Below are 16,443 nucleotides of genomic sequence, written 5' to 3' on the forward strand. Positions count from 1 at the left end.
TTTATAAACAAAACCTTGCATGTAATGTTCTTTTCAGGCCATTTAAAATACCAACATTCATTACTAGTAAGAAAGAACAAAATAAAAGTGATAAATACAGACATACTTTTTTAAAGTTTAGCCTTTGAAATAAATAGTCTTTTGCCTTTTTGGTTTTTGAATTTGTTTATGAATTCTGATTGGAAACAGAATCAGCTGTTAATAGTAATATGTTACTAATTAGAAGAGTTAATTTAGAAAAGAATGTGGCTTAAATTCGCCTTATCTGTACAGTTGTTGGGGTTTATTTTCCTGTTTACAAGTAATATATGATTGCGGTTATAGAAATATGTATAACATAGAAATTCAAAGTCTCCCATAATCTCACCTCCAGAGGTAATTGGTTTGTATTCATCCAGATTTTCTTATATGAATTTTCTAACATACAGCACAAATGATATACTCTACATACTGTTTTGCCGCTTGTTTTTTTAAATCTCACAGTAATTATTGTCACTAAATTTTTAGTTTAAAAAAAAAACTATGATAATTGGATATCCATTGACAATAAGAATGCTTATTGAATACATAAGAAATTAGTGTATCAATTTTATTAACCTTATAGGTCTTTAAAATTGTTCGTTTTCTAGCAGGTTTAGTATGCCTCTTTCAATTTATTTAACAAATGTTTTCCTAGTACACAGAAAAATTCCAACTAAGAAAGATCTAAATTAATGGAGTGTATGAACAACTTGAAAGTAGCTTGATTTTTTAGCAATTCTTTTTATATTTAAGTCATCCTAAGCATGAAAATTCAGCTACTAAGTTGATATTTCTACTCTGTACTCTTCATGAGAACTTCTCTGGGTTGAGCCAGCCTTTACACCTGTAATAGGATGGTGGCTTCTGATCATGTCGTGGTTCAGTGGCTGTCAGATTAAGGATGTGCTCTTCAGAGCACCTGCAGATCTGACTAGTCATCCAAGGGGTCTGCTTGTTTTCTGGTTCAGTATTTGGCATTTATTGGAAATGTCATCGAACCCTCCCTAAAAGCGAGTCTCTCAGTCTGTGGTTGGGAAACTCCAGGTGGATTTTGTTTTAAAACAGTGAGTCTATTTTAAAACTCTGTACTGTTAGTTTTTTTTAAACATATTTTACAAATTAATGAAAATAAATTTCAAGGTATTCTGCTTTGTGGAGTAGTATAACATCTAATATACAAACAAAATCTTCACTTCCCTCTAAACCAGAGGCATCTCTTCAGATAGATTGTTATATCCTGAGGTCCATAGTCTCAACTGATGGCACCTTATATTGAAAAGAAAATAATTGAGCTGCATTTTTCTCTATCTAAACATTAAAGAAGATACATTCTTTTAATACCTTCATTGTAACTGTTGATGAAATCAGTGTGGTCTAGATGTGGGGGTTTGATTGCTTTGAGTTTCTTGTCTTAAAGCAGTACTTCGTTAGTTGAAGATCACCCTCCAGTTTTGTGAAGTATTTCACCCAGATGCGCTTTTCTGTTGCAGTGGGACCAGGTGGAAGCTCCTATGTGGATTGTGGGTTTAGCAATCTTAGGAATAGAAAATAGACATTCTTCTCTGGAGGCTTCTGTGTGACTCACCTGGCATCACATGATAGATATCCTGAATGAGAACTGGTGAATAGGAGGAGGTTTCATACAGGTGTGACCGAGCAACGGGGAAAGATGCTGGGATGTGTCGTTGCTACTAACAACAATGTGAAGTACTGTTTTAAATAGGTAATTATAATTGTAGGATAAAAATATTTTATTCTGGGCCCAAAAGTGATTCAAAATAATCTATTAGATTTGCTTTGGGAACATGAGGATCCAAAAGAAAGTAGTGTAAATGTCTCCACCTCTCTCCCTCCATGGGAGGGCATGGGCAGCCCAAGTGAAATGACTCTTTTAACTCCGTAGTTTTCAGATGCTTCTACTAATTGTTTGGGAAAACAAAATTGTTTCCCATTTGTTCTTCTAGAAACAAAGAAATAGAGCTCTAGTTGTTAAAACTGTTTGTGTAAATGGTCAAATTACTTTTTTTTTTTTAACAGTCTTGTTTCCTGAGCTGAGAACTCATTACTATGCTTACCCTGCAGTATGTTTTTGTCTGCTAAATTAAAGCAAATCAGAACAAAACAACAACGAAAAAAAGCTTACCATAACCTGCTTATTGGTTTTTAGCAGTAAGGAGCTACTGGTGACAGATGCTTAGCCATTGTCATGTGAACAACTTTGTTGTAATAAACATAAACAAGAGTTGCACTAGAGGTGCTACGGGGAACTGACTGATCAGATTTTAAGGAGAGTCATTATAACTTAAACAGAGTGACTGTTTAGGGAGTGTCTGTTCGGGATATTGGAAAGCTCAAAAGTGCGTGGTGTCTGTGAGGTTATGAGGCTGCTGCTGCTCCTCAGTACCCAACACCAGGTTTTACAGCTGTCTTTCCACTTTAGTTAGGGTGTCTTTCTGTTGATGTCTTCTGTGTTACCTATTTTTAAAATGATTTACATTCTTTTAAGTGAATCAGGAGGGGGAAAAAAACTTGCCTGCTAGGTTGAAACAAAACCTTGTGAAAGAGATTTAATCTCTTGCTTAAGAATGTGGGGATTTATAATTAAGTTGATTCATTTGTCAATAGTGTCTTGGGCCAGTATTGGCAAGCAAATCACTGACTTTCACATGCATTTTATGGAATATATGTAAGTAATTAGCCTTACTCTGTATTCTTTATGTTTATAAGCTATGTGAGAAAATCCAGGTACAGCTTATAGAAAACTTCATTACTTGAGATCAGCTTTGCAAGTGCAGTTTTCTCTATGCTTTTGAACTGAAGGTCTTAAGTGGAAGTCAGAGAGGAACCAATTAAACATAAGCCTCATCACACTCTAAGATGTTGTGAAGGGTGGCTTGTTTGTTTGTTTTGGAGTGGGAGGTTGTGTTTGTTCTTGGGGGGCTCTCTGAAGTGAGACTGATGATCTTAGAGTGTCAGTATTTGTCTTTCTTGTTTCCTTTGGGTTAATATTTGAAATTTATTAATCATGTTGAGTAAAATAGGTATCCTGCCTTAAGGGCTTTCCTGCTTAGTGGAAAAGCTGTGATTTATAAAGTCACAGCATAAGGAAATAAAGCGATAATAAAAGCTTTGGGCAGACTAGCTGTGTAATATATTTTAGGCTGTTTACCCAGTTGGTTTGTTTATTATTTTTTTCGTTGTCAGAATTCTCATTTCTAAAAGTAGGAACTCTCAAACTATTTAAACCAAATCTTGCTTGCTACTGTAGAAAATAGACGCAGATTCCTTCTTAAAGTCCAAACCATTCCTTTAAAGACTAACCGATATTTGCCCTCCTCTCCAGTCAGTGAAAGGTGATAGTTAAGTCAACTCTTACTAGTTCTTTCCTCTTTGCTGTTAAGCATCACATTAAGTGGAAGTAGATTTGCGGCCCTTTAGGTTTTTGACCAAAGCACACGCCCATCCCCTTCCTGCCTGCCTGGAACTGGTTCAAGATTTGGAGAGAAGGGTTTGTTTGGGGGTGTTTCCCTTGTCTTATCTCTGTGTGAGCATATGCTAGGGTTGAATTTATTTTGACCCTTCCATTTTAAATTTGGGACCAAAGCAAGAGTTTAAAGTACAACAGGAGAGTCTGCTGAACTTTAGCCATGAGGGACCCAGGGAGGAAGGTGCGTACATGCATTTTGAAGCTTTCTCATAGAGGTTGGCCATCTTCATGCATACACATACTTGTAAGCTAATAACTACTAGGCAAAGGGAAAATACTTAAAACTGTGTAAAGATGTCTGTGACACCTATAGCGTGTGTTTATGTGCTTAGTTTTACAGCAGTGCCTCTAGTATTTATAATTTTGAGGAATAAATAAGTTCTGAATTTTTATTTGAAAACCTTTTGGAAAAGCTTGGGAAGATGGATATTTTCAAGGGAAAAAAATGTATCATTTGTGATTGATCCTTAAGGGAGTGACTGAAAAAGTATATAGATACTTTAGGCATTCTATCATTTTGTCTTCTAAAGCATAAATAAAGAGAGCTATAAATGGAATTTATTATCTAAGGTCACCCAGCTTCTCCTCAGAGTTGAGAAACAAGTCTCTCTTCATTGATTATTTTTATCTTTGTCTAGTAATTTCAAGCATAGTATCTTGTGCATAAACTAGGCTGGACTGATTTCTTTCTTGATTGATCTTTTCCAGAGCCTGGCTCAGCTAGAGAATCTGTGCAAACAGCTGTATGAAACCACAGATACAACCACTCGACTCCAGGCAGAAAAAGCCTTGGTTGAATTCACCAACAGCCCTGATTGCCTGAGCAAGTGCCAGCTACTCCTTGAAAGAGGAAGTGTACGTAAGATTTGAAAGGATAAAGGATGACAGAGGTTTAAGAAACTGTTCTGAGGGGTGGATTGGGATAGCTTCCATTCCTTGATTTTTCTAAGTGCTTCTGCCTTCTTAATTTTACTTTGAAAAAGCACCATACCTGCCACATTGGCAAAAAACAGGCTATACAGCCTCATCAGGAAAATCTCATTGAATATATATATTTTGTTCTGTCCTTTTTCATTTTGAATCAAATTTCTGGGACTCCTTTTTCTGTTGTTTACTTTTAAGTACTGCCTCATATCGTCTACCAAGAAGTCAAGGCTGTACATAAATGACCTTTCTTAATTTATCAAGAGGGTAGAATTCTGGATGACTACGTTTTTTAATTTTCATTAGTAGTGTTACAGTATTATGCAGTAAATACAACAAATTACAGTTGTCTAAAAATTATCCTTTAGTAGCTGGGGAAGCTAACTCTTTTTCCAAGTATCTGAAGGTTACAGAGTCATGGTCAGAGATTACGTAGTACTCTGTTCTGTTTTCACACGTAGTATTTTGTATATTTCTTTTCAATCACTCCATCTCAGGATTGATGCGCCTAGATGTGCACTATGGGAGAGATGCACAGCTAGTCTTTCCAGCTGACTCCCGCTGGAGCCCCACAGTATCATCTCTAACGCTATTTTAACTCCAGATCCTCATGTTGACAGTCAGCAGGCTGGCATAAGATAAGATTTGTGCAATACTAAAAACAATTATAGTGGATTCTTCCTTTTTAATCTCTACTGACTTCTTAGTGACTTAGCAGATTTATTGGAATTATGTGTAAAGACCATTTACGTGTTATGTATTGTACAGTTATAGTTACACACTGTATTCTATAGTGACAGTAGCCCCTCTTGCATTATTAGTGATTTGACATACCCACTCTAATCAGTTTAACCCATGTTCAGGGGTGTTGAATAGAAAACACATGTCAAAGTCACCTTTATAGATTTTTTGTCTTAAGCTTAAAATTTTTATAACTGTTGTAATACCTGCGGATAGCCTGTTGTCTTAAGGACTTTTAGTTTCATAGAAAATTATCCTTGACCTTTGACTAAATTATTTTAATGGTTGAGTCTGTCCTTGTTATATGGCATTATAAATATACACATGGAGGAATTTGTATATGGCTCCTTCTTATATATTATGATCAGATAAATAATTCTAATTCTCCATAAGGTTAAAATGTATTAAAATCCACATTTAAGAATATAATGCTTTTCTATTGCTACGGGTATCATTTTTTTTCTCATAATTGTTATTAAATTGCTTTAAAACATATACGTTTCCCAAAGCTGTAGCTGATTGATATAAAGATATAATTTGGGAATTAACAGCATAATGTGGTAGTTTCGTCTAATACTTTTTTCTTTCTTTCTAATACCATACTATAAGAATATTTTGAAGTGACTTTGGGAATATTTCGAGGTGAAACTTTGAAACATCACTGTAACCAGGCTATTGATGGGAGAATATTTCTGGGTTTAAAAGAAAGAAGAGATTTGTCTTTTAAAGATCCTAATATTTTTCTGAAAAGATCCCTTCAAGCGTGTGCCCTTTTGAAGTGAGGCAGATATCCATATCAGATTCAGTTTGATCAAACCATTCACATACCCTGCTCCTTGTCCATGATTGAAGTCAGCTAAATGTACATATATGCTATACGAGTCTCTTTTTCCTTAGAGTGATAGACCCTCTAAAATCTGGAGGATGCTCCTTGTCCATGATTGAAGTCAGCTAAATTTAAAATATGCTATACGGAGTCTCTTTTCCTTAGAGTGATAGACCCTCTAAAATCTGGAGGATCGAATGTAGCAAAACTAATTTTTTTTTTAATCTAAGCAGAGATCTCCAAATAAAAAACTTTATGACTGATTAACTCAATAAAATTGACTTCTGAGTCCTTTCCCCTCCCCCTCTTTTCACAGTCATCGTATTCCCAGTTACTGGCAGCTACATGCCTTACAAAGCTTGTATCACGCACAAACAACCCTCTACCATTGGAACAACGAATAGATATTCGTAAGTAAAGAATTATCTGTTCTCTTAAAGAAATTAGTTTGTTTAATGATGTGCTAATGACAGTTAAGTTTATGGTGTTTGTTTAATAATGTTCTGAAATTGCTAAGCATACAGAATATCTGGAATTCAGGGTTTTTCCAGAATTTGGGCTTATTATGAAAGTGAAAAGGGCCCAAAATAATTACTGCTAGATAAAGCCTAAGTAACCCCTTTTATTGTCAGGTTTCTTTCATTCAGTCTTTACAGCCAGTAATAACTAAGAAAATATTTTTAAGGGTTTTGAATTCTGTGCAGACCGTGTTATTCAACCATCTAGGTAGGAGTAGATTCAAGGCTGCCATACTTCAGATTCTACATTGTGACAAGTGTAAAATTCACAATGGGAAAGCCTACTCATCTTAAATTCAAAGTCCCATTTCTTAGTAGTATGAAGAATTAAGGGAGGTTAGGGTTAACAGTGTAAATTTACCATTTCTTGGACATTTGGTACATTTAAAGGTATGCACCCTTCTTTGGCAGAACTTTCTGTTATGTGTATTGTTTTTGTTTTATAGGAAATTATGTGCTCAACTACCTTGCCACTCGGCCAAAGTTGGCTACTTTTGTGACACAAGCACTAATTCAGTTATATGCCAGAATCACAAAACTGGGCTGGTTTGACTGTCAGAAGGATGACTATGTCTTCAGAAATGCAATCACAGATGTCACAAGGTTTTTACAGGTATATATATATTTGATGTAATAGGAATGGGAGAAGCAGCATGTTCATACTTCCTTATATATACTGTTCTACTTTCTGAAAATTACACAAAATAGAATTATTTGGTACATTCTCTTCTGTGTCTTTTTCACCCTTAATATGTCTTGGCTTTGCATGTTTACGTGTCAGCACAAACAAACCCTACTTCATTCTTTCTAATGCCTACGCACTATCCCAATCTAAAACACCATAATTTAACAAATCTCTTATGGGTGGGCATTTAGTTTATTTCTGTATTTTGACCTTTAAATAAATACTTAAGTGAATATCCTAGTCTATATATCTTGTCATACTTTGAATAAATGTGTTTGTAGGGATTTTGGAATTATTCAAAGAGATATGTGTATTTTAGCTTTCAAAGAGATTTCCAAATCACCCTCAAAATAAGTTGCTTCTTCCAACAATTAAGAGTGCCTCCTTCCCTGTGCCATCACCCCGGGAGTGAAACTTATTTTGTTTTTCCAATTTAATAGGTAAAAAGAATTGATATCTCAGCGTAATGAATGAGACAAAACAAATTTTCATGTTTTCTACTTAATTATTGTTTTTCTGTGAATTTCCTATTTATATCTTATGTACATTTTTTGTAGGATTCTTTGCCTTTTTCTTGTATACATTTTTTTTTGTAAATTATGTTATATATTCATTTGCTTTTATCTTAAATGTGTTTTGTCACTTTTTTTTATAATGTGTATGGTATAATGCTTATGGGTATTTTTAAAATACTAAATGTTTCAATTTTGATGTAGTCAGATTTAGCAGTCTTCCTTTATGGCAGTTAGGTTTTATGTCCTGCAAAGCAGCAGTTTTAAGCTATAATTTCTTGCTACCTTGTCTGGGCAGTTTTAATAGAAACACATGATTCTGTCATTTCAAAAGTATGACTGCATTCCCAGTGCTGAAATTAAGCTGCACACACCACCTCTTTCTTCCTTACTTTTTTTTTACCAGGATAGTGTTGAATACTGCATCATTGGCGTCACAATTTTATCTCAGCTAACCAATGAAATTAATCAAGTAAGTGCTACAGCCTTCCTCATTGAAGTAAGTGCCATATTTTTTCTTAGTATTGGTGTTTTCTGCTCTGTGTGGGATGATCTTTTTTGGCAGTTGTGTGCTTTTGCGGTAAGTGATTAATGCCTTTTTGAAACAAAACAGTTCCATTGAGCTTTCCTCTGTAAGTGCAGCCTACCTCACTCTTTTTGTCCTTGTTCCCGTCTGTCTCCAGAATATTTTATCCTCCCATCTCAGCTTTCCTTATTGGTATTAAGGTTCATTATTAGAGATGAGAGCAGTGGTCCTAAGTCAAAACCTTAATAAAGTAATTGCTTTGCTAACAAAAAAGAATGAGTCCCAAAAAAAGGATCACAAGGGCGAAACCAGCATCATTAGTGTGCCCCTTCTGCTGTATATACTACTATGTATTTATAACCACTTAAAAATCAATTTCCGTATCCTGTTTAGTTAAAGATTTTGCTGGTAATCTTTTCAGAATGCATAAAACATTCTGATAAATTCCAAATAATTTTTTAAATAGTCATTGATGATACAGATCACTACAGAGGAAACACCAGTGGCTTTCTTTTGCTCTGGCTATTATTTTCTCAGTCATTTACTTTTGTATCCAGCTCAAATTTTATAATTATTGAACAGGCCAGTATATTAGTTGTAACATCTCACCCTTCAGTTGTCAGCTAATAATTACATTGTTATTGCTATTGCTCATATTTATGCAGATATTTTTATTAACCCTTAGAAATTTTAACTGAATTAGTACTATTTTAAATGCACTTGCTTATAGCCTGTTGAAATCTAGAGTCCATACTGTGTTCTCTATCAAATGCAGTCCCCATTGTGGTTGGTAATTATCACGATATTTTGAGTTATTACTTTGTAACAGGCACTTTATTTGAATTAACTAATTTTATTTTCACAATAGTTCTACATAGGTACTGTGGTTATGCCATTTTCTAGATAAGGACACTGAGGCGCATAAAGGTTAAATAATTTGTCTAAGGTGTCACAGTTAGCAAACAACAGTATCTGAATTGAAACCCACATAGCCTTACTCCAGAGCCTGTGCTCTTAATAACTAACTTCTTACTTAGCTACTATTACCTTTGTAGTAGGAGAGCATGCATTAACTAAGTACAGAGATTGTGGGGTTCATGTTCTCCCCTTTGAAGTTTGGCCCCACAAAATACATCAGTGTTGGTATAAAAAAAAAACTTCAAAATTTTACTCATCTTTCTTAAGAAAACAATAGAAGTGTGTGTAACATAGTTAAATGTAATTCTTCTCTGTATTATGATCAGCAGAACAAATTTATGCGGTATATGATATATAATCTAGCAGTGGCTAATTTACCTAAGACATTTATGATAACACAGTGACACTGAAGCTAGAATAGAGGAATATTTGAACTTCTATATAATTCAATTTTCAAGGGGTTAGGAGATGAGAGTGTCAGATTTAAATCAGAAAGTGTATTTCTGTTACCATTCCTATCTGAATTTAGAAATAAAATCAAAGAAGGTCCATAACTTCATTGTCAGAAATCTTGCTGCATTATTCTTTAATGTGCCAAAAGCAAAATGAGCTTCCTCTTGGATGAATTAGTCAGTATATAGAAGAAGAGATTTAAGCTTTCATTTGGACCAAAAATATTCTTGGGAACCTTGAAATTCCTTTATTCCACTTATTGAGAACCTACTATGTGTCAGAAATAGAGGCATACTTAAAGAAGTAAAAAATTTAGTCCTTAACCACAAAAACCTTTAAAATGTGGCTGAAAAGACAAGAAGAGAGGAACCATTTAATTGAAGTGTTCACTTCTATGGTATAGACTCCATATGGAAATAGGTTAGAGAAGGGAGAGAGAGTATTACAGGCTGTTGTCATTTATCTTAAGTTCTTGGCGGTTGGTTAAGGAGTGTTTTGGAAATTCTTCAGTAGCCCTGAGGGGATTGTTTACCAAAACCCAAGGCTTGCTACTATCTGTTTTTGAAACTAAGCCACAATGCAAGATAATGTGGTAATTATTGGCAGATATTGCTAAGAATTACTTAACTTTAACAATTTGTTAAATTTTACCTAAATGCAAAAGAAATTAAAACTTTGCAGGGGAGCTATTCATTCATCCCTTTTTTCTGTTTTCCCTCTGTAAGCTCTAGAGGCCTGATATCCTGGCTAGCTGTTAACAACTTATTGTCCTTTGCATTATCTCAGTTTATATGATTTAACAATTTAAATGTTAAATATGTATTTTGTATTTCTGTTGCTTTTATTGGAAATCTTTCTAGTTTATTTGAAATCTACATGAAAAATTTTTCCTTTGAAGGTTAATTCTAAAACTTGCTTTGGTTTCTTTTTCTGCACAGGCAGACACCACCCATCCTTTAACCAAGCACAGAAAAATAGCCTCTTCTTTCCGAGATTCATCATTATTTGACATCTTCACACTTTCCTGCAATTTACTAAAACAGGTGAGATTGTAAGTTGGGTCCTGCTTCTCAGTTCCTTTTGAAAGGATGAGAATGAGTGGACACTTGCTAGGTGTCCTCTCTTAACGGACCCCACGAGCAATTATGCATCTCTTTAATCGTCATCATCTCTTACATAATACCTATGTCCAAGATGTTGAAGAAACTTGCCAGACTGACCACTGATATTACAGAAAAGATTGTGATTTCCCTATTTCAGATCTGTTCCCCTAGGTAACAGCAGTGAGTATTTATGCCATGCTCCTTTCTTAAAGAATCTAGTTTACCACACAGTTTGAGATTTTGTTGTTTGCTCTTTTAATACTCACATAAAATCTTCCTATACAGAGTAAAAGCATGTTAGCTGTATGGCATTTGGATTCGTAGTGCTCTGAACGCTGGCTCCGACAACACTGTTAGCACACTAAAACTAGGCTGAGCCCCGCGTCCCCTGCCGAGCTAAAAGCAGCAAATAAACAAGCAGCATCTGTAAGGAAGAGCAGATTTTGAATTTTTAACATCCATTTGGATTTCATAACCTGAAGGGGTAGATGGTATCACATAAGGAAATTACCTATTTTAAAATAGAAAAGTTGGTGTTTCAGTTCATTTATTGGTAGAGTTGGACTAAGAAAGAAGTGTTGACTAAGAAAGAAGTGTTAACCAAGGGGCGCTGCGCACTTAGGGCTGTGTGGGGCCGCCTTGTCCCTGTGGAGAGCGAAATGGGATTGGCCTCTGCCTCCTCGTTCATTTGGGGAATTTGGGGTTTTTTGTTCTTGTTCTCATTTTCCAGTATGTCCCAGTTTTAGTTTTAGAAACAAGTTCGGATTCTTTCTGTCGTCCCACTTAATGATGTCCATCTTTTTCCTCAGTTACCTAGTCCTGTCTCAGAACTCCCAGGTTGTCTTTAGGTCAGCCACCTGCCCGGGAAAAGCTATTTTACCCCCTGGGTGGGAGAAGCATTTGAGAAAATAAGAATTGAATCCTCCTCACTGTACTGTCAAAAACAATTAGCCAGTGAGTCACCAAGGTCATAGCTGGTATGAACTTTGCAGTCTGAGAGTCCTGGTAGCTGTGGACCAGTACTGAGCTACAGGCAGGGAAACTGCCAGTGAATACATAAAATTCAGTGCTGATTTTGTTTTACTTTTGGTTTGAAAGATTTTGTTGATGCTGGTGACGGTAATGTTGAAAGAGGAAGGACAGTAGGTCAGCACATAAAACTTCCTAGAACTCCCTCCCAGAGTTTAATCCTCGCCCTGTCTAGGAACAGCTAGGATCTCACATGCAAATGAAGTAACCGCTCACACTGCTTCAGGATTCCCTGTGGCCACTATGTCTACGTGGAAAGAATAAGTGTCAAAAAGGGGGGTTTCTTGAAAGACCAGCTTCACGTTCTATGGGAAATATGTTGTAATAGTAAATGAGGAGCTAGGAGTTTCATAATGACATTAAGGTAATAGAAGTGCAGCATCTTGTAGCAGCGCAAACATCTCTTTGCAGTGTTGAAATGTAGCCTTCCTTTTCTGACTCAACAGCCTGCTCTTGAGACTGGTAGCAAGCTTGGAAGAAAAGAGTGATTGTTTGGGGCTCATTATGTGGTAATTTTTACAGGCTTCGGGAAAGAATCTAAACTTGAATGATGAAAGCCAGCATGGTTTACTCATGCAACTGCTCAAACTCACTCATAACTGCCTAAACTTTGATTTCATCGGCACTTCTACTGATGAGTCCTCAGATGACCTGTGCACAGTACAGATCCCCACCAGCTGGAGATCAGGTAACAGAGTCATACCACCTGAAATACGCTGCTACTCAACTCTACATAGTGTCTATAGGGTGATCTAAAGGACTTCTGGCAATCCGTTGCTTGCTGTTAGAGAACATTTAGAATTTCAGCATCTATCTTTATAAAGTGAGGGAGAGGTTCTTGAAAGATATTATAGATCCCCCCATCCTGGGAGAACTTTTAATTATTGACTGATGTGACTTTGACCTTCTTGCATTCACCACCTAGAGATATCTGTTATCTTACTCATTTGAGGTAATGTCTAGCTCTAAAAAAACAAAATCAAACAAAAGAACATGTGCGTATGTTTTTGTGTTCCTAAGGATAAAAATTCCTGCAATGAACAGAGCCCTGATTGTCTTAAGTTCTCTGAGATTCAAAAACAAATCCGTTTCTTAGAGGAGCTAAACACTAGTGCTTAAAAAGCAGGGGGGACAAAAAGTCCCTATTAGTTTATCACTTTCAAAGGAAATAAGCATTCTGTAAGATAAGGGGAAAGATGTGCTCCCTAACGTAGTGCCAGCAGTCTGCCAGTAGCAATGTGCAAACATACTCAATAAAGTCTTTTGTCTTTCTTTCAGCATTCTTAGATTCTTCAACTCTGCAGCTGTTTTTTGACCTGTATCATTCCATCCCTCCTTCATTTTCACCCCTGGTAAGTCGGTTTCCAAAGCAAACCTACTTCTGCAAAGTGGCAATAGTGGATGTGTCTTACATTCATTTTGTTACACAAAATCATAGAAGTAAAGCATAGAAATACAAAGGTTAGTTAGTTATCTAGTCTTTTGAGATTAGGCTTCTAGCTTTAAAGTTCTTACGATAAAGTCTTAACTTAATTCTTTTTAATTTATTCCTGTCTAGTGACAGATCGCTACAGATATCAAGCTTTTGGTGTCATCTTGACTTTATACTAAACCTCAGATTGTCACAGGCTAGAGTGTGGGGATTCACCTTGTATTGTCAAGCTGATGATTGTCCTGACTGAGAAAAGTTTTGACAATCCCTCAGGGATATGTTACATTAGTGATAAATTGGGAGCTCTAATGGGAAGGCATGTTTGCATAGTTATTTCCAAATAACATTTGAAAGCTCTTGGGAATGATGCATTTCTCCTTGTAAACAATAATTAACCTCAAATCTCAGATCCTAAAAGACACTGGTCTGGTATTTCAGATTATCGTAAAATGCTATTATACAAAACATACTAAGAAAACACAGGAAAGTAATGGGTGTCTTGCATCGTGTTTCTGCAGTGGACTACTTTCCTGGTCATTACAATACTTTTCCAAATCAATACAGACCTTTGCTTTAGCAGAAACATGCATTCCGGGTTGTCGTATCAAGTTTACTGTAGGAAAAGATAATGTGCTCAAGAAAGGTAATTAACGAAAAGACTATTTATAAAGGTGTGGGCAAAATTAAGGGAATCCAACAAAAGGTGGTGACGGTACCCCATGAGGTTAGCTATTGTGGGGCGCTTCAAGGGGCAAGGGAGGGAGCCCTGCAGAGAGCCGAAGCTACGGCCTAGGGAAGGGCTGTAGCGCTGGGAGAGACTGCCAACCGTGGCCCAGCCGGGGGTGGCACCTCTTTCCTCCTGCCCTGATCTCCTGCTGGTACTTTCCAGTGTTCGAAGCCAACTAGAATCAAGAGGGCAAGGGAGTTTGGCTGTGGTTAGTCAGCAGAGGTCAGCCTCCCAGGGAAAGCAGGGTGGAGAAGGGTAGAAAATAGATCTGGTCGGGGAGAGAATATAAATATCTAGCACAGTGGGGATAGGGTAAAATGTTTTCAGCATAAAAACTGTTTTTTTCACAACTCACATCTGACTTGGTTTTTTTATTATAGCACTACCTAGCAAAGCCTGATTAGCCAAAAGGCCTTAATAAAACAGGGAAGAAAAAAAACTAAATCTAAAGCTTTATTTAAACTATGAACTGCTTGGTATTTTTAAGCCTTAAATATATATTTTAACAAGAATCAAAGAAGCCTTTGGGTGGTCAAAGAATAATACCTAAGTGAATTTCCAAAGTGTGTATTTAACTAGTTTTTATGATCAACTTGAATGTGATGCTCTCTTTTTTCTCTTAATAAAGCTGTTTCAGATACCCTACGCTGTGCCCTCCTCGATCTTTCTCTGTCATTGTCATGTAGCAGGGGCTGAAAGAACAGAATTAGTGGCATATGTAAAGAAGGCTTTTAGAGGAGGGGAAAGGATCATGAAAAGAAAATCGCTGTACAACCTTTTTTTTACATCAGTTCTGTTTGGGTCGTGCCCTTTTTTAGGTATTATCCTGCTTAGTACAGATTGCCTCAGTTAGAAGATCCCTGTTTAACAATGCAGAGAGAGCCAAGTTTCTCTCTCATCTTGTTGATGGTGTTAAACGAATACTGGAAAATCCACAGGTAAGATTTGAGGACTTGTTTTTATTTGTATATATATGCAGTATACATTTATATGAGATATATATATAATTGTGTGTATGCCTGTCTGATATGAGTCAGAAGGACATCCATCTAGAAGCCACACAGCAGAAATCTCAGAAAAACAGCTCATTCTCTTATTCTTCAGAAGATTTAAGTGAATCTGTATTTGTAGAAAATTCTCGAGAATGTTTACCCAAAAGAGGAGCTTGTATCCTCAGGAACGCAATAGTTGTGGGAAGGATCGCTTTATACAGAAAAATAAGGATAGAGCCATAGTCATTTTTCCCTAAGAAAGTAAGAATTTAAATTTGTTTTTTTTGTTTTTGTTTCCATCTTTTTGAATGTACACTATTTACCTAAGTGTAAAGGGCTGCTTTTAGGTGGGTAGGAGAGATTTCTCATTATTCGTTCCATAAACTTGATTGCCCTTTTTGTCTTTTTCAGTCTCAAAGATTCAGCAACACCTATCTTTTTTTAAAGTTAACTTCACTACACTAGGACATAGAAAATCAGTTCATTTTAAAATATACTCAGCTCTGTTCCTCTTTTGAAAATTCATTTATTCATCCAATTTTATGAAACACCTACCATGTGCCAGGGACACGGTAGTGAACAAAACAAAGTCTGCCCCCCTATGCTAATAGAGGAAGATATATATGAGGAAACAGTCAAATATGCTGGTATAATATACAAACAAATCAAAAGCATGATAAGTATATAATATATAAACAATATAGAAATAGATAAACTTATAGCAATGATGGTATAAATATATAAAACATTTGCATAACTTTGCCAACTTAGTTGTGCCTAATAAATTTGATAGATGTAAAAATGAAAATTTCATTATCTTTCCTTTAATTTATGGGAAGCACAAGACCGGTCACGTCTTAAGATCATGCCCCTTTTCTGCCATCATTCAGCTTTAGAACCTGAGTCATGTTTTGTGATTCTTTGCACATCTGTTTTAGACTCTTTCAATTGAGGCTAATAATCCCATCTCACAGAATGGTTATTTTGAACAGACAAGATAATAGATGTGACCATCTTTTTTAAAAAACTATTTTTAAACATTATACAGATGTATCATTCTGACTGATGATCTGCATCTCAGAAGTTAGAGTAGATTTCCCTCTTCCCCCGTGCCATCCCAAATGTCACTCAGAGGTATAGTGAATCACATTTTACATTTTATTTTCCTCCCGTGTTGTCACCAGAGTTTATCAGACCCAAACAATTACCATGAGTTTTGCAGACTACTGGCCCGACTGAAGAGTAACTATCAACTGGGAGAGTTAGTAAAGGTGGAAAACTACCCTGAGGTCATCCGATTGATAGCTAACTTCACAGTGACCAGTCTACAGGTTTGTCCTTGATTGCTTGGTTCTTTCCTCCTAAACACTGGGACCTCTTCTCTTGCTCATTGGTTTTAACCCTATAAGAATATTCTTTTTTTTTTTTTTTTTTGACAAAGGCAAATACGTGAGGCTACAATGAACATCTTTAAATATATGTCCTCACATGGACTGGAACTTTTATTTTCATAGATCATTTTGCGGGGCTGAAATTCTGGATTGAAGAT

General features: G+C 36.1%; 1 protein-coding gene across 1 annotated transcript in view; it reads left to right on the forward strand.

Moving 5' to 3' along the window:
- Window positions 1–4,204: 4,204 nt before the first annotated feature.
- The window catches only part of XPO7 (exportin 7), a 34,775-nt gene continuing 22,536 nt past the window's right edge, over window positions 4,205–16,443 (forward strand). Inside the window, exons 1-9 of the mRNA XM_025044192.1 lie at window positions 4,205–4,363; window positions 6,316–6,409; window positions 6,964–7,130; window positions 8,121–8,186; window positions 10,550–10,654; window positions 12,266–12,431; window positions 13,022–13,095; window positions 14,721–14,840; window positions 16,079–16,225. Of these exons, the coding sequence (XP_024899960.1) occupies window positions 12,317–12,431; window positions 13,022–13,095; window positions 14,721–14,840; window positions 16,079–16,225 (456 nt within the window). The 5' untranslated portion in view covers window positions 4,205–4,363; window positions 6,316–6,409; window positions 6,964–7,130; ... (1 more) ...; window positions 10,550–10,654; window positions 12,266–12,316. The remainder of the gene's footprint in view (window positions 4,364–6,315; window positions 6,410–6,963; window positions 7,131–8,120; window positions 8,187–10,549; window positions 10,655–12,265; window positions 12,432–13,021; window positions 13,096–14,720; window positions 14,841–16,078; window positions 16,226–16,443) is intronic.

Source organism: Pteropus alecto, unplaced genomic scaffold, assembly GCF_000325575.1.
Source record: "Pteropus alecto unplaced genomic scaffold, ASM32557v1 scaffold160, whole genome shotgun sequence".
Lineage (NCBI taxonomy): Eukaryota > Metazoa > Chordata > Mammalia > Chiroptera > Pteropodidae > Pteropus > Pteropus alecto.